At 39.5% G+C, this 23,954-nt stretch overlaps 1 protein-coding gene and 1 long non-coding RNA gene across 2 annotated transcripts; both read right to left on the reverse strand.

Annotated features, from left to right (window-relative positions):
• Window positions 1-5,601: 5,601 nt before the first annotated feature.
• Window positions 5,602-14,681, reverse strand: ANKRD1 (ankyrin repeat domain 1). Its single transcript, XM_016151277.2, has 9 exons — window positions 14,417-14,681; window positions 13,577-13,756; window positions 12,557-12,694; window positions 12,322-12,429; window positions 11,185-11,283; window positions 9,543-9,641; window positions 9,174-9,272; window positions 8,950-9,048; window positions 5,602-6,491 (listed from the first exon to the last, which is right to left on the reverse strand). Exons 1-9 carry the CDS (start codon window positions 14,441-14,443, stop codon window positions 6,381-6,383), a joined length of 960 nt encoding a protein of 319 aa, XP_016006763.1. The 5' UTR covers window positions 14,444-14,681; the 3' UTR covers window positions 5,602-6,380.
• Window positions 14,682-15,666: 985 nt separating this feature from the next.
• Window positions 15,667-23,455, reverse strand: LOC118603784. The gene is made up of 3 exons (XR_004951247.1): window positions 23,260-23,455; window positions 17,737-19,133; window positions 15,667-16,616 (listed from the first exon to the last, which is right to left on the reverse strand). It is a non-coding gene; the product is annotated as an uncharacterized LOC118603784 (long non-coding RNA).
• Between the last annotated feature and the right edge of the window lie 499 nt (window positions 23,456-23,954).

A 23,954-nucleotide genomic window follows, 5' to 3' on the forward strand; every position in this document is an offset into this window, starting at 1 on the left:
AAGTCATTAAAATAACAAACAAAACCAGGTGAAGCATTTAAAGAAAAAGACTCAGTTTAATGAATTTAGATATATTTTAAGGGAAAAATAGAGTCTAGTTTATATTCTTTTTGTAAGTGATGAGATGGCAGGTATAATTAGAAGATGTTTTACTATTTCAGGAGACTTTAAAAATATCTCTCGTTTTTTTAAAAACTCATGCTTTTCTACTTGATACACATTATTTTTTAAACTGACTGCTCAAAAAGTGATTATTTTAGGACTTAAAACTTATATTAAGGGACTGGCTTTTAGTTAATTTATTTTTGATTTAAGCCTCTTTCATTATATTCATCAAGTCAAAATTCTTTCTAAAAGGACTTGCTATAAAGTTTGTACAAGGGGCAGAAAAGTGCGCATACAACACACTTGGCCTCTTCCGTTGCTGCTTCTCACCACTATCATGTCGTTGACATAGGATTCTCTCCTTTGAGTTGGAAGCCCCTGAAAACCTAATATTGATTTTCCTTAATAGTTATGTTTAGAATATCAAAGCATTGGACTCAACTAACTTTGGAAGTAATTTTTTAAAGAACAGGATCATTATATCAAATAGAAGTATCCTTTTTTGCAAATATTTGCATTTTTGCTATATTGATATAAAATGAGAAAAAGAATACTGAGAGAAAAGATAATATATTTATAAATGAGATTGGTATAATCTCTTATACCAATCAAATAAAGATACTTGAATAAAATACTGTTAAGGAGAAAACACTAAAACAATACACCATGATCAGGTGAGATTTATTCTTGGAATGTAAGGATATTTCAGTTCTTTTTAATATACTATATCATATTAATAGGTCAAATGAGAAAAATGAGAGTTTTCATAATAGGTACTAACAAGACATTTGATAAAATTTAAAATCCACTGCTGATTTAAAAATTCAGCAACAATAAACACCCTTGACAAAATACAGGTAGAAGACTATTTCACACACACACACACACACACACACACATATACATATATACGTGTGTGTGTATACATATAGTAAATATTTACCATAATGGCTAATTTTCGGCTGACTTCCCCTTGAGCAATTTGGTGGATTAGCCTGCTTCATTCCCTCCGTCAGACTGATGGCTACTGCTGCTGCACCCACATACCAGGGATCTGCCGCTTCCTTAAGCTTGCTTCTGCCTATCCCCCTCTTGGACTCACCAAAAGTTAGGTGTGTGTTTACACACGTCTGTTTATGTCATATTTAGCATTGTAAAATTATATAAGTTAATTAAAAATTATGTTGAACTGTGAGAGGCAAAAAAAAGAATTCCCAGGAAAACAGAAGTTGAATCCTTTAAAGGTTTGAAAAGGATGAATCATTAAAAAGAACTGCTGTCAGAGTAGGTGTGAGCAGATTAACTAAAATTTGGGAGAGATCCAGTAGAAATTCTGCACTTGGATTGCTTCACTAGAGCCTTAAGTTCTTTATAGAGACGAACTCAAGAAAGACAGCTGTGGATCTCCTGTCATTGCATCCATACTCCCGAGAACAGGCTTTGACCTTTCTTTAAAAGATTGGCACCTGACTGTACGTATATATGTTTTAAACTCAGATGCTTAGGAGATGTATGTTCAATTTTTTTTGATACTCTACCTAAATCTCCTTTTTTAGCCAGCAGACTGTATGTATGTGTGTATATATATGTAAATTTAAAATCCAATATATATCAATATGTATTTTAAGTATCTATTAATATACATATTAGCGTCATTTGCACCAGATATATATTAAGGACTTTCATCTTATATTAGAAAGGAAGTAAATTTATTGCAGATGTGACTCTTCTTAAAATATAAGAGAAGCAACTGGGAAAAGATTAGAAAGAAATACAGGTGCTTCTTTGTTTATGCACATTAGTTATGTATTTGCAGTTGTGCCTGCTTTCTTTTTATGAATAGTGCTTATTCCATTGTTCAAAATAGCAGGGTACAATGGCTGGTCACCAGTGAATAGCAGCAGCCAGCGGGTTTCCTTTTAATGTGTACTTTTGTTAGAACATGAACCACTCACTGCTGACGCAGTTGCAACAAGATGACCATACCTTTAATAAAAGTTCAGCAGGGTTATCAGTTATAAAATAAATACACAAAAGTCAATAGTCTTAATTAACAAAAACGTGTTATAAAATATTTTAAAGGATGACTCTATTCACAGAGACATAATTTAACAAGAAATGTGTAGGAAATAATGAAGGAAGCTCTTAAATGAAAATAATAAGGGAAGTTAAAGAAGGCTGGAATACATGGAGGGAGACTTTTTATTTTCTTGGATGAAGAGACATTATATATCACATTCTCCCCTAACTTGATCTATGAATTAAACAAAAAATTGTGTGTGTGTGTGTGTGTATATGTGTGTGTACACATATAGCTTGTGTATATGCTTGGTTTTTAGACTTGGTATTTTGAAAGAATAAATATGAGAATAGCTAAGAAATTTCTTAGAAGAACAATGTGAGGGACTTGTACCGCTTCTTCAGTATTACAGAGTACAACAGAACTGTAGTAATAAAACAATGTAGAATGGGTACAGAAATTCTTACAGATGAAGGTAGAGTTGGGAGTCCACTCCAGTTATAAGAAGAAGTTATGGATTATTCAGTAAGTGGTGCTGAAGCCACTGGTTACCTGTGTGGAGAGGCAGTGCAGCATATCTGTTAAGTACAAAGACCGAAGCCTAGTTACCAGCTGCATTAAAATCCCAACTTGCTAGTAGCCCCTGTGACCTTGGGCAAATTACATAACCACTCTGTGCCTCACTTCATCTATTCTCCCTACCCATGGCATTATTGCAAGAGGTAAGTAGATTAACAGGCCCTGACCAGGACCTGTCATAGAACGTAACTAAGTATCAGCTATCATTCTATCATTTAAGGAAACAAATTAATTCCTATTTCATACCTAATACACATAGTATATCCAGGTGGATTAAAGATATAATTTTTAAAAAATTTCAAAAATACTAGAGAAAAATAGGTATTTTTTAATAAGCTTGGATTAGAAAAGACTTAAACGTGGCCATCAAAGCCAGAAAACATAAAAAGCTTGATTAATTTTCTCCATAAAAATAACCTAGAAAAGTACAACTAAGAAAATACATTTACAGTGTGTATTCCAGAGAGGTTTAACATCCTAAACTTTTAAGAAACTATATTTTAAAAACATCCAACATGCCAAATGCCACTAGTTTCCACCCCAGTCCCTTTTACCAGACTGGTGTACCTATCTATCCCTTGTTCAAGGAGAGAGGAAATTTTTTCATTTGGGGAGTAAAGGCAGTATGATAGATGTTATGACATGGAGAAATTAAGTATGACAGGAACACACTTGAGGGGAATAACAGTCAAAGTAAGGGTCAAGGATGGCTTCCTAGAGGAAATAACAGTTAACCTGAAGGGGAAGGATCAGAAATTATGCAATGGAGTGGGGAGGAAAGAAGACCCTTCAGGGAGTTGACGCAGTATGTGGAAACAAGCAAGTGCCTGGATTTTTTAAGGAACTGGAAATTCAATAGAGTTGAAATTTAGACTAGCTAGGAAGGTAATGAGAAATAGATAACAGTTAACAGCAGTCAGAGTTTAAGGGTTTTAGAAAACATTAAGGAGTTTTCATTTTATCCTGAGGGAAATGGGAAGGCACTGGAGACTTAAGAGGAGAATGAGTAGACCAGTGTTGACATTTTAGAAAAATCACCCTGGCTGCAACTTGAAAAACAGACTGGAAGGAAGTAAACCAGAGGCTAGGAGCCCAGCTGGGGCCCTTTGAGATTCTCTGGTGCTATGAACTGGGGGAGTGGCCTCTGGGATGGGAGGAGGTGGGTGGATTACAGAGCAACATGTTCCGTAAAAAGGCTTCGTGGTTAATTGAAAGAGGAGTGAGGCAAAGAGAATGTCAAAAACAACTTCCCAGAGTCTCAAGAGGCCAATGGCATGTTCCCTTTACTGAGAAAACATGAGACAGATTGTGGGCAAAAAGCTGGCTCAGGTGGGAAGATGAGCTTATAAAAGTTGGCTGCCTGTGTGACAGAAACTTGAAATTTTTGCCTGAAGTGTGTTTTTCCTTTATTCTAGGTAATAGTTGGCCTTGAACTATGAGACTTATTCGATGTTATCTCTCATGTCCTCTACCTCTGAAGCAGTGCAAATTTTTACATACGGCAACACAAAAGTGTTTAACCCCCTTACTCTCTTCTCTCTTTAACCCACCCAGCTCTTTTGGGGAGGGTGACTTGAGGATGACATCATAAAGAGAAAGTGTGTCACATGATAATAAAATGGCTAACTCGTGCCATGGGAGACATCAGTACTAGCAAGAGAAACGTTGCCTGTGTTGTAGGTGCTTTACCTGGAAGAAATGGAAGGACCCTGAGCCTTAAAGATCTAAGAGGTTAGAGCCAGGACCCCAGAGGGAAGGCAAAGGGGTGGTAAAGGGGGTTGGGAGGCAGGGAGATAATGGAAGCCCCTGATGTCCCTGTGAGGTGGGCTCTGTGGATTTTTAGGAAACTAGATAGGTTCAAAAATGTTTCAAACCATTTTCACAACTATATGTATCCATAGCCAGCTATCTGAAAACCTGGTTTGAGACTGTGCCTGTACCCCCTTCTGAGGGTTAGAAGCACAGCTAAGGGGCTGTGTATGATCCTTTCTGGAGTGGGTTTTGGGGGAGGGGTACTAGAGCTAGTGTTCCACGGTGGCCTTCATACACTTCCTAAGGTGCCCAACTTTCCCCATAGCCTTGCCCTTTCCTGCATTTTTTCTACTGCCTGGAATATTCTGTGTTTGAATAACCCCAGGTTGCCCTTCAGAGTCCCCTGAAAAGCCACCACCTTAAGTCTGTTGAAATACTCTCCCCAATCAAATGATGTGCCTCCACATCTTAGCCTCTCACAGCACTCTGTATTTTTTACTTCGTTGTACTTAACAGATATTTACTATATATTTGTGTGATGATTTCTTTAATATTCATCTATTCCAGGGAGTCAAGGCAGGGACAATCTGGTTTTCTCATCACAGGGCTTGACACCTGGTCCAGCACCTGGCAACAAAACCCTAGGAGGTTAGAAATCATTGATCATGTATGTTTTCTCATAAGAGGACTTGGACACTATCAGCTGCTGTCCTCAATAATTGTTAAACCTCCATTAGTGGAGGCCCATAGTTCTTCTGGAGCACTTGTTTAATTTGCAGTAATAATTCTTCCCACCAGGGGTCTCTTTCCCCCATCATTGGGGTCAAAAGAACTTGTATTCCTTGGTATCTTTATGGTTTTCACAGCTTTGCTGCTAAGGTGTAGTTGTGGCTTACCACTAACTCTGCATTACCTGGGGGCTCATTAGCAATGGAGAATTCGAGGTCCTACCCTAGACAGCAGAACCAGAATCGGCAGTGTAACAAGATCCTCAGGTGATCTGTATACATATTAAATACTGAGAAATGCTGTTCTACAGGACAGTCCTAATCTGAAAAACTTGGAAGACTGAGAAAAACTCCATCTAAATGGCCTTTTCCACATGGTTCTGTCCCACTGTACTTATAGAAGTGTTTAGAAAGAGGTTTAGAATTCGTTTGCTTTTATTATGAATATAAAATATACATATGACATCATATACATTTACACATTTACAATTTGCGGTTGCCTTCATCTTTTTTGAAAAAATTCCATTCTGCATGGCTCAGTTGCCCACTCCTTGCCCACTCCTTCCACTCGCTCTGCTTACGTTCACCACATTCACTTCACCTTGGAACAGTGCATGACTTGGTAAGAAATACCAGGCCCAGCAAGAAATATCTGACTTTATTGTCCTCCTCACAGAAGGGCAATCTCTTTCATTCTACTGCATCCTTTTCTGTCACTGCATGCTTTCAGATGTCTCAAACTTCAGGAATAAAAATTCAGGAGAAAAGAGGGCTGTAATCATCACCTTTGTCTTCTAGAAACAGCTTGAAATATCCTACATGAGTGAGGTGACACAAAAGTAGGCGCTGAGAGCACTGCTCATTACCTCGGTTGGAGAACTATCAACAGGAAGTGTTACATGTGAATTAAGCTTTGCTCACCAAAGGGATGATCATAAAGAATCTGAGTATCAGTGGTATCGAGTACATTTAAAAATAAATAAATACACAGGAATAAATACCAAAAAAAAAAAAAAAGTTTCGCTAAGAGACATTTCAATACCAATATTCCCGTGCTGTTTCAAAACTTCAACAGGTAGGTGCGGCTTGACAAGTTGATAAAGAGAAACTTGGTTTTATATAACCAGTTGCTCTTCCTTGGGCCCTGCCTTCCAAGTGCCGGTGAAGAGCGGATGATGAATTTGCCGCCGTTTCTCTTAGAATGCAGCTATGCGAGAGGTTTTGTAGGCGTTCTCTTTGAGGCTGTCAAATATTGCTTTGGTTCCATTCTGCCAGTGTAACACCAGATCCATCGGGGTCTTTCCAGCCTAATCAAAATAGATGAGAAAATTTTACTTCCAGATGGGAGGCATCTATAAATTCACATCCTCTCTCTGTGTATGTTTAGTGAGGTGAGGGATAGGTGTACGGTATTGAAGTATTTCATGTTTTCCTCTATGAGTGATTTACAGTTTATATTCAAACCAGTCCTTCACTGTTTCTCATGGGAATGCTTTTCAGTTTAGCATTTTTCCCCCTATGTAAGTATTTCAGGTATTGATAAAAATCCCTAGTCCCTAAACACAAAATGGCAAGAGCACACCAAGTCATTTTGATGTTCAAAAAATGCTTCTGTATATCACCAGCATTCTGCAGAATGGTGTGAGGTGGTAGTCTTGACCTTTTAGTAAAAAAAACAGTTCCTATCTATTTGGAAAATGATTCCTTGTTTAATAAAAACTGGTGGTAACCAAATTGTTTCAACACCTTGGCTTAAGTACTCAGGTACTTCTCAGTACTCTTACTGCTCCATAGGGTTATCCCATAAATTATTTTTCTTGGAGGTGATGTCGATGATATGTGAATAATTTTCAAGAACAAAATTTGTTTCCTTTATGAACATGTCTCAAGATATTTGCAAAAATTAAGATTATGTCTCCTCTCGATTCTTGTCTTTAAATAAGAGAAGTCCTAAATTTTTCTATCTCTATTAATTCAGAAGTCTCTCTCTAACCCAGAGATTGCAAACTGGCAGTTTTTAGACACAAATCAGTGTAGAGAGCTGTTTTGGACCAAACAGAGCTTAGATTTCTTTAAAGTTGGAATGAATTGTTAACAGTTGGAAATTAAGAGATTTCCCAACTGAGTTTGTGGTCTCTGAAAAATTTAGAAGAGTTGGCGGCATGATACTCGTGGTTCCTTAGAGCAACGATGGAGTAGATTGGGGAAGAGCCTCCACCTCTTAAAAGTGACATGCACAAACCCCTGGAGCAGTAAAAGTGACAGGCACCCACTTAAGTCACTTATATGATCTGCCTGGACCCTGTGCATATTGAGTTAGTGGCCCTGTAACCTTCACTCTGGAACTTCTATAGTCTTCCTTGAGAAACGCTGATCAGCAGACGTGAAGACAGAGTTTTGGACAACAATAGAATAACACTGTGTTGTCTCCAATCCCTTTCAGGAGGGTGTCCAAAGTTTATGGGTGTTTTGGTGGAATATCGATCCATTGGGTCAATGACATTAACCCTTCTGCCTGGGGCTAATTCGTATTCAGAGCCTTGAGCCTTATGTGTATATCTCTGACTATTCTTCCATAAACTCCTTTCCCTGCTTTCTATTGAAATCTATCTCCTGATTTTCTGGCTACTTACAGTCTCCCCAAATCTGTATGCTATTTATCTCTGCTGGTAGTATCTCAATGCCAGAGAAAAAGATCATATTTTCTGAAGCTCTGGAGATTTCATTGAAAATACTCTTTTTTCTAGTACTTTATCCAAGTTATTAGATAGGACCAATCCCAATATCAAGGACGAGAGACCCTTACTGTTAACATTTTCCCACCTCAACCAGTCTCTATTTCTTGCATTTATTCTTTTATTCTTGTTACCAAGGCAGTTTGGGGTTTGTTTGGTTTTTTTTTAGTGATAAAATATTCCTCTCAGTCTTATAGTAGCACAATAAAGAGAAGAAATGATTCACATATGATCACTGGGAGTTTCTTTTCCTTCTTTTTTTAAAGCGATTCTCCAAAAGCTTTCAAGTTATTTCTTCAGTAATTTACACCCATTCCTCTGGGTGATATTTTTAAAGCTTATATTAGATGGTGTTTGGGAATTGGGACCATGAGAAGTTGGTTACGTTCCTTGATTACAGATGAAGCTAAATTAATACGTACTTGTAGAAGGGACTTATACAAGCATTTTCAGGACCTAAATATAGGAAATTATTTTGAGGAATGTGCAGATAAAGCAAAGTGGAGAATAGATGGAAATTATCTCAAAAATATAGGCAAAAGCACAGCTACCACTGGAAGAAAGTGGTAGCCTGTCATGCTGTTGTAAGGAGGCGAGGGTTATTCAGAATTACCCGGATTAGACATTAATTTGTGTTCATTGGCTCTTAGCTGCTTTGACCATTGCAGAATTTTAAATCACTTCAGGAATGGTGGGTGTCTGTATTTCTGACCACTCCAGGCTTTGCTCAGCTAGGAATGGCCAAGGTAGATTGAACTCGTGTTCATGAAAGTGAGCGAATTGACCATCTTTTATTTTTAATACCAAATTCTTAAAAATAATTACTAGACACAGTCATAGCACTCACTATGGCTTCCCCCATCCCTGACCAGGTGACCTGAGTCCTTGCCAAATTTAGCAGTGTCATGATAGAATGGATAGGAGCATTTCAACCATCAGAAGACCCCTGAGATACTACCATTGTGGGACCAATTTCAAGTTTGTGAGATAGGCGTTTGTGAATGTGAAAGCCTATAAGTGGAGCACTTACACAGTTCTTGACATTGAGGTCGGCGCCATACATAATCAGGAGTCTTATCATCTTGTAACGATTCAGTCTCACAGCATCATGCAGGGGGGTGTCTCCTTCCTAGAGAAGCAGAGTGAACAGGCTAAAGGTGGGCCCGAGGTCAGGAAGGGGATCCTGTTGGGGTACCTGGCTGGGCGAGTGATACCAAACAAAAGGAGTGAAGCCAGCTCTGCGGGGCTGCTCACCCGGTCTTTGGCGTTGAGGTCCGCCTCACAGGCGATGAGATGCTCTGCGCACTCGTAGTGGCCAGTCCTCACCGCCACATGCAGCGCTGTGCTGAGCAACTGAGAGATTGAGGAATGCTGCTGATTTGCTGGGCATTGAGGACAGGAACTGTCCCAAACCCCAAGGCGTGTGGGAGGGGAGAAGTGGCCCCTGTGGTGCCCCACATAGCATGAGCTCTCAGCTGATCCAAGTGGTGAGGGTTTTGGGAGTGGGGGTGGGGAGAGGAGAAAGAGGTGAGGAGTAGAAAGAGCGGGCAAAGAAGGAGGGGAAGTCAAGGAGGGAAAGGGAGAAAGCGGAGGGTGAGGGCAGGGCCGGAAGAGAAGGAATACCTTATCCCGGGCACTGATTTTTGCTCCTTTATTCAGCAACAATTTTAAGACATCCAGGTTTCCTCCTCGGCTTGCCCAGTGGATGGCTGTGGATTCAAGCTATACCCGGAAGGTACAAGGACATGACTTAATATAAAGAAGAATCTGTTCCGAGGAATTAATATTTGGTTTCTAAGGCCCAGAACATCAGGTTTGCTAGGGCATTGGTGGCAACAATGGTTGTCCTTGCTAGATGGCCACTTCCAGGCATTTTAGTTGAAGGCTCTTTGCCAAATGTTTTAGCTAAAATATGTGTGTGAATGTGAGTATATGCACTCACATGTGTATATCTGTGTGCATATGTGTGCATCATTAGAAGACTCTTAATAAATCTAATTTAAAAAAATAAGAACAACAATTTTATTGAGAATTTTTCCATACCAGCTTGTTGCTACTCTAGATGTGTCGATCCTCCCAGCAACATTATAAGGTAGATGTTGCTGTGCTCATTTTATAGATGAGAAAAACAAGGCCCCTTTCAAAATACTCAAGTTTCTTGCCCAATGAAAGAGCTAGTAAGTAAGTGGCAGAATAGATATTCAAACCCACATCTGCCTGGAACTTTAACCACTTTCACCAAATACATATATTTAAAATTTCGAGACAAACGTATTTTAAAATTCTGGCAAAATAAAATAGTTCCTTCCAAAAGATTTTAACCTGGATCCGACCCTGCTCTCTGTGTCCTTGTTGTTTCTTCCTCATCTCTTGCTGGTTGTCTGCTGTCTCTGGTGCTAGCGCAGCCTCTTACCACGATTGTTATCATTTGTAGTCCCTGCAAACTGCTCTTACTCAGAAGATGCCCTCTTCACTGATCCATTTGGTACATCCCTGGCCTTCCAAGTCCCACACTCATGATTTTTAGTGTTTTTCCATGCAAACTTTATTTTTGTTTCTTTAATTGTTTTTCTGTGTGTTTGTCTTTTGGGTTCAATTCTGGCCAAATCCTTTGGGCTCTTTCGATATTCCTTTTCTACTTTGCTGTAAAGTCAAATTGAGCTGCATTTAAATAAGGCATTTCTCTAGCTCAATTTCAGTTCGTAAAATATGCTATATACTGGTCTTTGTAGAAATCAGAGTGGTTGAATTATTGGGGTCTGAATAGCAGCTGCTTTCCATAGATGCAATTCATTTAGTATTCAGTCTAGCCTCAAATTTCATCGATGGCAATCGGCATCTATCATATAAGGTGTGCAGCTAGAGAATTCTGATTCACTGCTGCCAACCAAGGGGCCACAGGCAGATGGGTGTGTATAATGGAAGGACAGGGACATTGAAAGGCAAGTGTCGACTGTATTACTTCTCAGTAATGCTACTGACTTGATAATGACCCAACTCTGATGAGGATATTGAATTCTGTTCAACAGCATTCACTTCCTTCTTTTCCCTGGAACACTCCTCTCCTTTTCAGTATGTATAGAAAATACTTTCCACATGACCTAGTCCCATCTCCCAACTTTTTTTTGTATGGGGAAATAAGCTTTTGCCTAGTTCTCTCAGATCAATTTTCAATCCAGTCAGCCCCGTGTTTCATTGTAGGTTTCCTCAAGCTTCATATAGTCTACTCATTTTGGCTTATTTTCAAGCAAAGAAATATATTTACCATATCACGGAATTCGATCTGGGCTCCAGCTTCCATTAACTTCTCCACAATTGCCAAATGTCCTTCTAGGCATGCTCTGTGAAGAGCTGTCCGTTTATACTGTTAGAATAGATATTAAAAGGAGAGAGAGAGAGAGAAACCTAAAAATGTGCATAAATCCTTTCTAGGAAGTATGAATCTGGATGCTCTGATGACCCCATTGATAGAAAATTGGATGCTTCTTTATGAATTAGAAATGTCAAATTCACTAAAATTGCACAATTAGAATACTCATCCTGCAACTGAGATTTGAGCTTCCTGCAATGTACATTTCTAAGTGCCCAGAGATCTACATTGAGGGATGTGAACTTGAGGTTCAATGCTGACTTTTCCTTTCTTGTATTTTTTGCCTTCATTGTTTGTGTAGTATTTGCATGCAGATCAGACAGTTTTCTTCCACCTGGGACTGTCTCTGGGTTAAATATCAAAAAATATTCAATTCATTTTTAAGAAAATGGGAAACTCATTTTTAGTTCAACTTCAGAAATAATTCCCTGTTTCATTCATGGGGGAAAGAATACAAAAAGGATTAGTGATTTCTGGCAAATTGGTTTCGTGTGAATGGATGAATAGACTATTAAAGCTGGAACAACTTTAGGCGCCATTTCACTCCAATGCCTTCTATTTATAGATAAGGAAGTCAGGTCCAGAAAATAAAAATTACCTTCTAAAAATCAAGTGGTAAAGTAGTGATAGAGCGGGCACTTGAACTCCATTCTCTAGATTCCCTACCTAGAGCTGATGTTTTGTATCCAATCAGAGATAATGCTAATAATATATTTCTGTAGGGGTGACTTGTTGGCCTTACCTTATTAAAAGTCTATCCCAAGGATGTAAGAAGTTAAAGACAAACTGAAAAATCAGCCAAAAGTATATGAGAGTGCAAAAAATGATTCAATTCATAGCACTAATCCAGCTTTTTTTTTTTTTTTTTTGTACCCTATCCTATCCTATTACACTGCTGGCATATGTGGCAACAGCTGGGGAAACTGTTTCAGGTGGATTGATTTTTGGCACCATAATTAGCAAGGCTGCAGTAAAGCATAAGAAACACAAAATTAATGAGCTGGATTTTGCAGTGCTTTGTATAAGGCTTACCTCATCACAGACATCTGGGTTGTTCTTGTCTGACAAGAATTTTTCTACTACTGGCAGTTTATTCTCCAGGGCAGCCTTCAGAAAGCGAGGCGCATCTACAGGTTCTGTCTAAAGCCAAAAATAGTGTGAAAGTTACCATGAGTGTTCCAACATTCAATCAAACCCTCCACAGATATTTATTCCCCTGTAGCAGACACGTCAGACATGCGATACTATGAAACCAAGTAGCCCTTACGATGATTTCAGGTTCAGGGTCCTTCACGACTGGAACTTTAGTTTTCCTGTATTTTTTCTTTTTCTTCAGTTGAATGATAATTTCAAGGTCTTCTAAATTTTCAAGCTTTGATCTTTGTTCTAGTTTTTTCTTCTTGAGCTGAACAAGAAATCCATATTTCAGTATATGGTGAGTTCTACTGAAAAGCATTCTGGCCATGTCTAAACAAAATCTTTAAGATCTGAGATAAGTATGTGAACAGTTTGAGCAAAAATAATTTTTTAATTAAATTTTTGTTTTTGATTCAGTGATTTCTTATTCAAGTATTTGAGGGGTCTGATTTTTCAGCTAATTGCTTTCATCTTCACTTCTCTTACATGTAGCATCGGCTTCTGACTAATTGGAGATAGGACCTAGTCTCTGATGATTTCATAATTACTGCCACAAACAAAGCCAAGATTTTTGTAGTTATTTTTCTTATCATACTCAAGAATTTTTTTTACCCCCAAAGAATCTATTAATAAGTGTTACACTTTGAAATATCAATACCGATCTCTTTCAGGTGGTCCACTAAGCAGAGTCCATTAAACAGACTGTTTTGGGACTACAGCTAACCAATGCACGTTTTATCTGCAGTTAGTAAGTCATGAAAATTCACCCAGCAGCACAGATCTTGTCAACACAGATAGCAGACATATTCAAACAATGATCCACGGAGCACAAAACACATTTTTGAGAAAAAATAGATTAACTAGGTGGCATATGACAATATGCTGGACATATTTTTCTTTCCAAGTCTTTCAGTTGGAGCATGGCCATAGAACATTCAATCATTGATTCAGAATCCAGAGGCCACAGTCTCGCCAAAGAATTATTTCCCATAACCTGTCCCATAGAAGTTGCCTCTTTATATGTTCAAATTTGGTAAAGAAACATCTTCAAAGTGGGGGCATTTTGTTTCTTTCCTTTTTCCTGCTTGGCACCTCTATCCCCTACCCCATCCCCAACCTCCCACTGGTGGATTTCATGGAAGGCTCTTACCTCTGCCTCTCGTTGTTTCTCAATTCTCCACTGTTGTTCCCCAAGGCTCACATGGTGGGCTGGAAGTGTTTTCAGGTCCTCTTGCTTCTCCAAAGTAACAGCAGCTTCATACTCTCCATCTGTGAAATCCTCAGGAAGGAACTCCCCGGTGTCTCCACTGCCATTCTTCTTCCCTGTGACCTATAAGGGAAGAAGACGGCAGGGTCAGAAGTATGGGGGCCTGTCCTGGGCTCTTTCTCTGCAGCGGATGCTGCAGGAGGTTTCTGGTCCTTTTTCCCTGGTGACAGCCACCTCCATGCAGCGCACTGTCAGATCTCAGGCTGCGACGCGTTGCTCCCATGTTCCAGGAATGACTTTCAGGTGCTTGTCCTGCTGTCTTAGTTAAATCAAGGTTTAGATTAGATTGATATGTTTAAATCTACTTTTAATCTGCTTAGTTACATTTCTCCTAGGAAAACCACAACCCCCTCTGATTATTTAAAATTCTTCTATTTTACGTACTTTTGATGACTCTTGGCCTTGACTTGTAAAGTTTTCAGGCATATGTTCTTGCAATAGAACTTCTTCCCTAAAGCATTTTTATAATTACATGTGATTCTACACTCTAGTAATAAAACCAAAGGAGAAGATAATAAATAGGAAATATGTAGAAAATTCATTCCTGCCAGCTCCATTTTTCCAATTTCCCTAATTTCATCACATAAACCTACCATTTTCCATATATGACATTTTCAGCAGAGTACCTGTGCATTATGCCTGAAAGAAAAGGATGTTTCAATTTTCAATAAAAACCAAGACAGAACCAGTTTTCATTGCATAAAAATAATGTGTCTCACATACCAGCTCTTGTACTTTCAGCATCATCATGTTGGCCTGAAGTTCGCCTGTATGTTTTTCTCCTGTGGAATGAAATCGCTTGAGTTGGCCCTGCTAAGCTCCTCCACACGGGTCAGCTTATATAGCTAGGGCTGGGTGAGATAATCTTCCAACCTGGGAACCCAAGTAACATCCCAACCCCCACCAGTGGCCAACGCAGAGGCAGGTGAATTTTCATCCCAGACTCAGTGTCTGGGAAGCAGAAGAGGGAGGGGATGACAAGTAACCCCACTGAATATGTGAATCAAGAAGAAATGTGAGAGGGCCATTCCTCTGGCAGTGACCACACCGCTCAGCAATGCAAGTCATCCTATTTATCGGGAAGCCAGGGGACAGCTGCCTGTTGATATTGCACCACAACGCTGCTCTTTTACCTTCTTTGTCAGCTTTCATATGACTAACACTATCAAGAAAATGTAAATACCCTGAGTATCACACTCCCAATAATATCTTTCAGATAACCAGACTTATCAACACTTCACTTAGGGGAAGTGTTGCTTCAGGACACCCTATTCCCATGGGTAAACAGCCTGAGAGGAAAGGATAGGAGTCCACATGGCCCTTGTCTATATCTGTTTGGAATTCTCTGCAGTGATGTCTGGGGCTAAAAAGGCCCCATGACATGCCATCTTACCATCATTATAAGAAACTGAAAGCACTCAGTAATGCACTTTTGTTTTATGGTGTCATTGGCCATAATTAGCATATGACATATTTGCTGTCTTCTAAAACAGCATACTTACTGGAGCAACTTTTATTCAAAAAGGATCCAAATGGTCCCAAGAGAGACTATATGAGACCAGTTTTTGGCAATGGTATGACCTTGATTAGGTCAGAGAGCCAAAGTTCTCAGATGCTATGGGTAAAAGGCTTACCTATGGGAGCTTGTCAAAAATGCAGATCCCTGGGTCCCACTTCAGGGCATTCTGAATCAATTAACTGTGAGCCTTAGGAATCCATAATTTTCACAGCACTCAGGTGGTTCTGATACATCAAGGTTTGAAATACATTGCCAGTGAAGCAAAGAGCTTTGCTTTGGGGAGGGGTGAAAAAGATCTCTGTTTCTGGTTTCCCGGCTCTGAGATGTTAAATTATGTAAAAATATTTAGGTTTCTTTGTAGTTTAAGGAGAAACTGTGGTTACCTTCAAAGTGATTTACCCTCCTCCCTTTTTTTTTTTTCAGTAAAAGGTGGGAAGAGCGAGAGAAAGGAAGAATCAATGAGGGAGCATTAATTAGGATGTTCTATTAACCTTTCTGTGCCTATCATTTTCTCAGACTTACCACTCTACAGACATAACTGCCATTCTCTTTGGCCCCCCTTAGACTGGTCAGCCCATGGATGGTTTCCCAGGAACTTTCAGAACAAGACTTTCGCTCCCCAAACCAAACACTGGCAAAGAGGGACCCTCCCAGTAACTCCTGTATCTGTCTGGTCTCCTAATGTTCTATCCTAAAAGGGATTTTACTTAGAGTAAATTTCCTGGTGTTTTCTTTGAGGTGGAGATAGCTAGTACCATGTTCATTGTTTTCTTTAAGTAAGAAGTGGCCAGTTAAGCTTTTCCTACCATTTCTTATGATATTTTTCTCAAGCCAGACCCAAACCAAGGGGAAGATCAGGAAATATCTTTGGGGAGGGGTCATAGGTTGTTAAAGGCTCTTGAATATGGAACCCCAGAGCTGTTAGTGTTCTCAAAGTCTGAGCAAGACTAATGCTTTCATTTTGCAGAGAGGATACTGAGGCACAGAAACATCAAGCAACACACCTAGATGATGGATGTTAGGCTTAAGAGTTTCGATTCCATCCAATAGAAGCAGAGAATTATTGAGCCCGGAGTGCATTATCTAGGGCAGTTCATACATAGACCCACTCAGCGCCCAACCAAAAATGGTTAGAAGGCTCTTCAGTGCTTAAATCACCTCAAAGAATGTAAGTGAAAGTGAGTAGAATGGCTCACCATGCCCATTCCTTCCTCTAGTCACTTAATTACCCCTGGCCAGTTCTATACAGGAGGCTCCAGGAAGTCTCGAAAAAAATGTCGAGGAAGCGTTGATGGGATGAGCTGAACTTAAAGAAAGGAGTGAGTTGGGCAGATCCTCAAATATCTTCAGGGCCAGCAAAATCACTGCCAGGCCTCTCCACTCCCCCTTTTCCCTTGATCCAGCCTGTCATTATAAAACACAAAAGGATTTGCTCTTTAGAAAAAGATCCTAGATACATTTAGCTCCCTAACAGCACATAATAAAAAATTATATTTTCAAATAATTCTTATTCATCAAAATTGAGAACAAAACTACTTAACTAGAGGAGAGTTCTCTGTCACTTGTTTTTAAGGAGTTTCTTTCCTATCAAAGTTCACTTAATTCTGAAATTTGTATATTTGGCTTTATCACAGCCTCAACTAGACATAACCTTTTCTCATAAAGATGAATTAAGACAACAATGCTCTAAGCTTCTTCTACAATTATTGAGCACCTAGGCATTACTGGTGTCAACAATCTATGACCAGGATGAGTAGGGAAATGGTCCCTGAGCTACCAGAGTGACATCATGAGCCTTTCCCTCATCCTTGTAGGATTTATGTATTTTAGTGGGACCAGAATTATAACCCTTTTTACAGCTGGAGAAACTGAGGGGCAGAGGAGCAAGGCCTAAAGCATTTATTGCTGTCACTCAGGGTTTGGAAGATGTGCCCAGATGCCTTCTGTGTTCACGTGTCATGTCTCAGCCCCCAGGACAATTTCTTTTTTCCAAATTTTAAAGTACTCCTACTCAGACATTTTATTTTTTTCATTATATTTTCTTAACTATATAAATAACATATAAATTTATTACTGTTAACTAAAATAACACAGAACGTTGCTTAATTGCAATCTTGCTGTTGATCTGTTACTTGAATTTTTTTTCATTCAATAATACGTCTTAAGGATTATCTTCTACCAGCAGAAACAAACGTGCCTTGTTATTTTAAACAACTTCATGGATTTATTTCCATGTGTGGGTATATATTTGCCTATTTAACCACTCCTTCATCTGTGTATGTATAGGCTATTTTTCAAAATGGTCACTTTTATTTACTACAATCAAAGGCATTTTGTAGCACATAAAATGTTACTGGTATTAACACTCTTTGTCCTTAGAACACCCATCGTTATACTAAAAGGAAGGACTCCAAGGCTTCAAGCCAGATTCTGATGTGGAAGACACCTTGTTCCACCGTTGCGCTTGTAATTGCTCATTTTGCCATCCCCCTTAATAGCCTTCCCAGGCCCAGCTGCTACTCACCTTCCTTGGCTCGGAGAAGTAGCTGACTTTGCCTGACTAGGAATCCAAGTATCCTTAGGGCCAAGCCATGGCTCAGTTACACAGGCAAAAGTGCCAGAGGGAGGTCATAAAAGTGAAACAAACAATGTTCAAGGTTGTTTCCCTTCCCCCACCAACCAAGAATGGCATCATCTGTAGTCGAAAAACCAAAAGTACTGAGATATTTTGAGTAAGTTTGTGGTATCTGCTTTCATCTTCTTAAAGTACAGCATCAGGGATTAAAGGTCTCTTCTTCCCAGGGCTCTGGAGAGAAGATGCACACACAAACGACCGTAAGCAGCACAGTACAAGCTTCTTTTTTGCAGATATCTGCAGCCTCTGACGTTAGAGGCTGGCAAAGGCTATAGGTCTTGGCCCCCAGACCTTGCAGCACGTGCCTTGTTACAGTAAATAATGTGTCTCAACTCAAATTCTGCCACACATGAACCTGTGTCAGCCAGTAGTCACACATAGCCACACGGGGTGTTCTGTAAACTCAGTGAAGACAGCCTTCTGTTAATTTAGGCCCTCGGACAGTGTCCAGCATAAAAAGTTCACTTCGAGATAAAGAAAACTACATTCCAGCAGCAGATTTCAGCTAATTTTCCAGTCTTCCGATGACAGGACCTTCCATATATGGCCCGACCCGAGATCTGACAGAGTCCTAGCACTTGCTATAGGCTGAGAATAGTGCCTGCCACATAGTGGGGCTAAATATTTAGCTGATGCCTGGTAGGCGTCTTACATTCTTTTCTAGCCAACCACATATCTCAAATTCTCCTTCCAATGACAATTTCTAACCAAAGCCGAGGACAGTCCGGGAAGGCAGTGTATGCATGAGTCTGTGGAGACTGAAGAGGATAGGACAGGTATGAGGAAACCAGGCTTTTTTTTTTTTTAATCCCAGTTCTGCCCTGTATCTAGTTGAGCAAGTCCCCTCACCTCTCAGATTCTCAAACCCTTAAGTTACTCAAGGACAGTTTTGAACGGGATGACTTCTGGGACCCTCAAGTTTTGTCGAGGTCCCAAAACCACTTAATCAAAAGGTAGAAGTAAGCATTAATGACAAGCATCACACGCTTACAGCAAAGCTGATTCTCCAAAAGCTTCTAAAAAAGAAAATGGTCCATAAAGCTTTCACCAGCCCAGTGCATTTCAACCATTTGTAAGGCTCCCATTTGATAAATATGAAAATCTCACATCTTCTGTTAACACGAATAGAACTGTCGAGAACAACTTGAGACCCAAACCAAATCAAAGCAATGGTAATTTTGAATATGCTTTTCCAAACTTCCCCAGACCTTAGAGATTTTGAAAGCTTCTTTTTCTTTTCTTCCCCTTCTAAGAATCTCCGCCCGAATTCTTGCCTTTGCTGGAATCTGTGTAGAAGAGGTAGCAATAAAAGGTCAGGCAGGGCTGTCAGTGACTTTATATTAAAATTCTTATTTCCTCAAACAATGGATTCTTTTTTAGGCCCCTGCACTAATTCTTATAGTCTTAGTAAGGCAGAGCCTTTAACAATTGGCTCTCTGAGACTGTGATAAGGACGAGTGGACTGGCTATTACAACTGTGAGAAGAATGGGTATGCGGGAAAATCAGCTAATGTAAATGCATAATAATTCGCTCTCCTGCCCCTGAACTTTCTGAAAAGCTGAACTTACTTTACAAGATGAAATTTCACTGAATGGACAGTGGGATGATGGAGAGTTTGCATTACAGCATTTTTTTTTTTTTAAGAAGTCCGATTGTCATGGTAACGCTATGAAAAGATTTTGATGCAACTTTGGAATTACTTCACATCCAATTACATAGGACATCCACTTGGGGTGAGAGATAAGTGCTTCTGTGACTGCAAACATAGAAAAAAAATCCATTTACCCTTTTTAGCCAATTTATTAAAGCAGGGGAGAATTATTTTTAAAATGCAATTTCTGACTTCAAGTAAGGAGTATTGGGAAAAAAAGTCTTGATGCAGTTTGGCATTTCCTAATAAAAGAAAAAGACTGAAAGACATCTTCAGTATGGGTTCTTCAAGAAGCAGAGAAATTTAGGGCCAGTAAAAACCTGAGTGGTCATTCATTCCGTTCCAGGTTCAGGCAAGCAGGACCTTCTTACTTTAAAGACTAAAACTTTCTTTTGTAAACATCTCGATGCTTAAAATCTAGCTGCCGTGTTGTTCTTATAGTTTACTAAAAGCTTGGTAATTTAGTCTGTTTGTCTCATTCTAGCTTCAGGAAAGACTGTCACCTTCAAAAACATCTATTGAACACATTTTACAATGAGTCTTGCTAGATAAAGTGAGCAAAATCTAAAAGATGAAGTTTCTGCCATTAAAATCTTACAGCAACTAGCCCTTTCTACCAGCTCGAAAATGTTCTTATAACTAGATATTGTTAAGCTCTTCAGGACATCAAATTTTGGAACTGAGAAAGGGCTTCAATATTGTCTAGCCCATCCCCCTACTAAACACATTGGTATTAGTGACACCTGAAGAAGTAAGGCAGCTTTTCCCAAATCACATGAAGAGTAAGGATACAAATCTAGGTCTCCCTGTTTCCAGAGCAGATTAAAATATCTTAGTATTTTTCTTTACAAAGATGTGATAACTGATATCTACTGCTCCATTTCCTTCAAAGTAAATACCCATATAGCTATTATTTCATGTTTTCTATCTCTCTTCTCCTTTACAGAGGTTTATATGAATAGGTTCCGATTCCTTGGAGAAATAGCTAATTCCATGTCTGGGACAGGGAAGGTACAAGATGAATTTAGGCTATCCCCTGCCAAAAAGCAAGTACTCATAGTAATGGGGACTTGCCCAAAGGAGAAGCTGCAAGGGGCTCCTGCTATCCAGATTTGAGATGTCTTCAGTGTTAACAAGAATGATGATAACTCATAAATGAAACAAATAATCTATCGAGTTCACAGTGATAATCAATCAACCAATCAATCAATCAATAAAAATATATAAATAAGTAAATAGAGAATGAAAAGGAAAAGGAAAAGCTCTTCTTTATAGAAGAATGCCAGCTAATATAGAGAAAAGGATAAAATTAGGAAGTTCACTATTTTACAACCCCCAATGAAATAATTGATTCAAGCAAAGATCATCAATGAACACTAAAAGCATTTTATCATTTTGTGTCAGGAAAGGATCATAGTACTATAGGATCACACAGAGATTACATGTTGAATACTAAGGGGCAAAAAGCGCCTTTACAATGGAGACCTGGCAGGCAACCACTTCACAAATGACCAAACTTACGAAGAGAAGTGCTAGGTATCAGTTTTAAAAAGTTTCCAGCTGATTCTAGTTACCATCCAGAACTGAGAATATCCTCCTGGGGTTTAGCTTTACACAAATATGTATTTAGGGGTGTGTGTGTGTGTGTATATATTCTTGAAGTTATAGTAAACAATTAAGCCATTTTTATCATGGTCTCAGGATTTTGATTACTAAAGTCTCTGCCTTACTGTCTATAGGAAAAAATACATACATCATATATATAATTTATTCATTCAACAAATTTTATTTAGCCCGTTCCCATGTAACAACTTGACATGCGTTTCCTGAAGTGTTGCAATGAGGAGTCCACCATCAGTTACGTAACATTCTTACTCTTAAAATGCTGAACCTGAATCCAATCATGAGACAACGTTCAGAGAAATCCAGAATGTTGGATATTCAATATGACAACAACCTGGGCTCTTCAAAAATGTCAATGACTTGAAATGCCAAACAAAAAAGAAGTGGGGGATTGTTCTAGTTAAAAGAAACTAAGGAGATATAACAATCAAACAAAATACATGAACTTTGGTTGGACCCTGTAATTTAAAAAGCTAAAGCCATAAGACACACTTTTTGAACAATTAAAGAAACTTGAATATAGACTGTATTTTAGACACTATTAATGATAGCTTCCTTATATGTAATAAAAGTTTTGAGGTAATGTAGGAGAATGTCCTTATTCTTAGGAGATGTAGTCTATATTATTTAGGGGTGAGGTATCAAAATATCTGCTTTCAAATGGTTTGGCAATATATATACACGTGTGTATGTGTGAGTGTGTGTATGTGTGAGTGTGTAAAGAGAGAGAAAAAAGTTGAGAAAAAAGCACAACTGTAAAATATTAACAATTAAATCAAGGTGAAGAGTATACAGGTACTCATTGTACTATTTCGATTTTTTCAATGTTTCAAAATTTTTAAATAAATAAAAACTTTTAGTAAAATAGGTACCCTAAACCTTAAATTCCTTGAAGCAAGGGATGTTTGTTTCTCTGTTTCTCTCATTGATGTATGCCAAGCACTTAGAGCAGACCTTGGCATGTAGTAGGCACTCAATAAACACATGTTTAATTAAAAAGAAGAAGAAGAAGAAGAAGGAGGAGGAGGAGGAGGAAGAGGAGGAAAGGAAGGAAGGAAGGAAGGAAGGAAGGAAGGAAGGAAGGAAGGAAGGAAGGAAGGAAAAAGAAGAAGAAAAGGCGGGATGGAAGCCAGGGAGCCGGCGTGTCTGCAGACACAGCGCCCTGCCTGCCAGTCAGTGCTTTTCAGAGCTCCTCCCTCCGGAGCCGTGGGAATGCCACAGAACGAGGCTCCTGCCGGCAGTGCTCTCTCAGCTGCATCCACTTTTGGTGCTGCCAGCTGGGCAGAAGGTTGGGGAAAGGAGAGTCACTCAGCCAGAATGGCTTACTCGTGACCTGCTTTCTCACCACCCGCCACGATCAAGCTGGAAGTGGCAAGGTGTTTCTGATGAGAGTATAAAAATGTAGGTATCTGTCAGCACACATGGGTTCAGGCACCCCACTGATTCAGGGGTGAACCTGAACATCTCTTAAAACTCTGAGGTCACAAGACCCAAGAGACCCCACGTGCAAATGGGGGAAATTGAAAGTCTTACGGCAAGGCAACAGCTGACTTTTTTCATTTTATCTCCTTTAATGTCACCAAAACAAGATATTGTCTTCAAAAGATGAGTTTTCTAAGATCCTACCAATTGATGACTTATTATCTTATTTCCAAATTCTGGGGTTGAAGAAACATATATTAAGAAATGGCTAGAATAAAACAAAAATGCCCTGCGGGGTTAATGGAGGAGACTGTCAGGGCAGCGGTGGGAATTCCAGGTGTGTGACAGACTGTGGGCCAGCCAGATACAGCTTTCTTTCCTTCCTCTTTCTCTTTCTCCTCTTTCATTCACTGTATTTCCTCTTCCTCCCTTCTTCCCTCCTTTCTCTCTCTGTCTCTTTCTTTCTGTCTCTCCTGTCTCTGTCTCTCTCGCACGCACACACACCGCACTTAAAAAAAAAAAAAGTAGTAATTGAAACTAAAGGCAAAGAAAAGCTCAGGCAGACCCCGGCCTCCACCTCCCCTGTTGCCTGGTAAGTAGAGCCATGGCTCTCTTAATAGTGACTGAAAAAGGAGGTTCAGACGGTTTTAACTAGAAAAGTCCCCAAGATAAGTCATCGCTTTCCTGTGTAGACCTGCAATGCTGGCGATCTTACCTCTCCCACTTGGAAGAAGCCTGGTAGTGCTTTCTGAACTGAATTCACAAAGAAATAGAAGAGGCTATTTGGAAAGACATACTCTTCTGCTGCCAACACAAGCAGATCTTGTGGGGTGGAGGGAAACTGTAACCCCTCCAAGGTCTCTGCTCTCCTTGGGAGCCGAGGCTCTCAGGTTTCACAAAGGAATTTATAGAGCAGACTGACGCCTCTAGGGTTGGAATCCGCTCAGGACTAAGAGGAGAGCGTGAAGAGGGACAGGCATCCTTCTCTGCTTTGTGCGGGCTGGGGATTGTTTACCAGGGGATGAAAAATGTATTCTCACTGAAAAGGAATGTTTGGCAAGGAAATGACCTCTGGAGGCACAACCCAAGTGCTCCCTCGGGAGTCAGTTTGGGTTAGTAACAAATCAGAACCACCAACCTAGACAAATCACACTGGGCAGGGCATGGGAGGGGGTGGGGGTCATGGGAGCTTTGTGATGTTTAAAGGAACTCTTGACTTCAAAGGACAGCTGTCCTCTTTTCTAGGTAGATTATGTATGGCAAAAAAGGAAAAGAGGAAAAAGTGAGAGGTTAGAAATCTCTAACCTCTAATTATTTTATCAAAAAAAAATAAAAGGAATCTTTGATTTGTTTGTGTAAGGGTTTCCTAGGTCCCTTTCAAAACCATATTTAGGGGGTACAAAGGTGGTG

Source organism: Rousettus aegyptiacus, unplaced genomic scaffold (assembly GCF_014176215.1).
Source record: "Rousettus aegyptiacus isolate mRouAeg1 unplaced genomic scaffold, mRouAeg1.p scaffold_m13_p_6, whole genome shotgun sequence".
NCBI classification, from domain to species: domain Eukaryota; kingdom Metazoa; phylum Chordata; class Mammalia; order Chiroptera; family Pteropodidae; genus Rousettus; species Rousettus aegyptiacus.

Excerpts from the sequence above, each read along its gene's own strand:
- ANKRD1 (XM_016151277.2), bottom strand. The coding sequence starts at position 14,443 with ATGATGATGCTGAAAGTACAAGAGCTG. Across the intron at positions 12,430-12,556 it reads ACCCTGAACCTGAAATCATC|ACAGAACCTGTAGATGCGCC; the intron begins GTAAGGGCTACT and ends TTTTGGCTTTAG. Across the intron at positions 9,273-9,542 it reads AAATCAGTGCCCGGGATAAG|TTGCTCAGCACAGCGCTGCA; the intron begins GTATTCCTTCTC and ends TCAATCTCTCAG.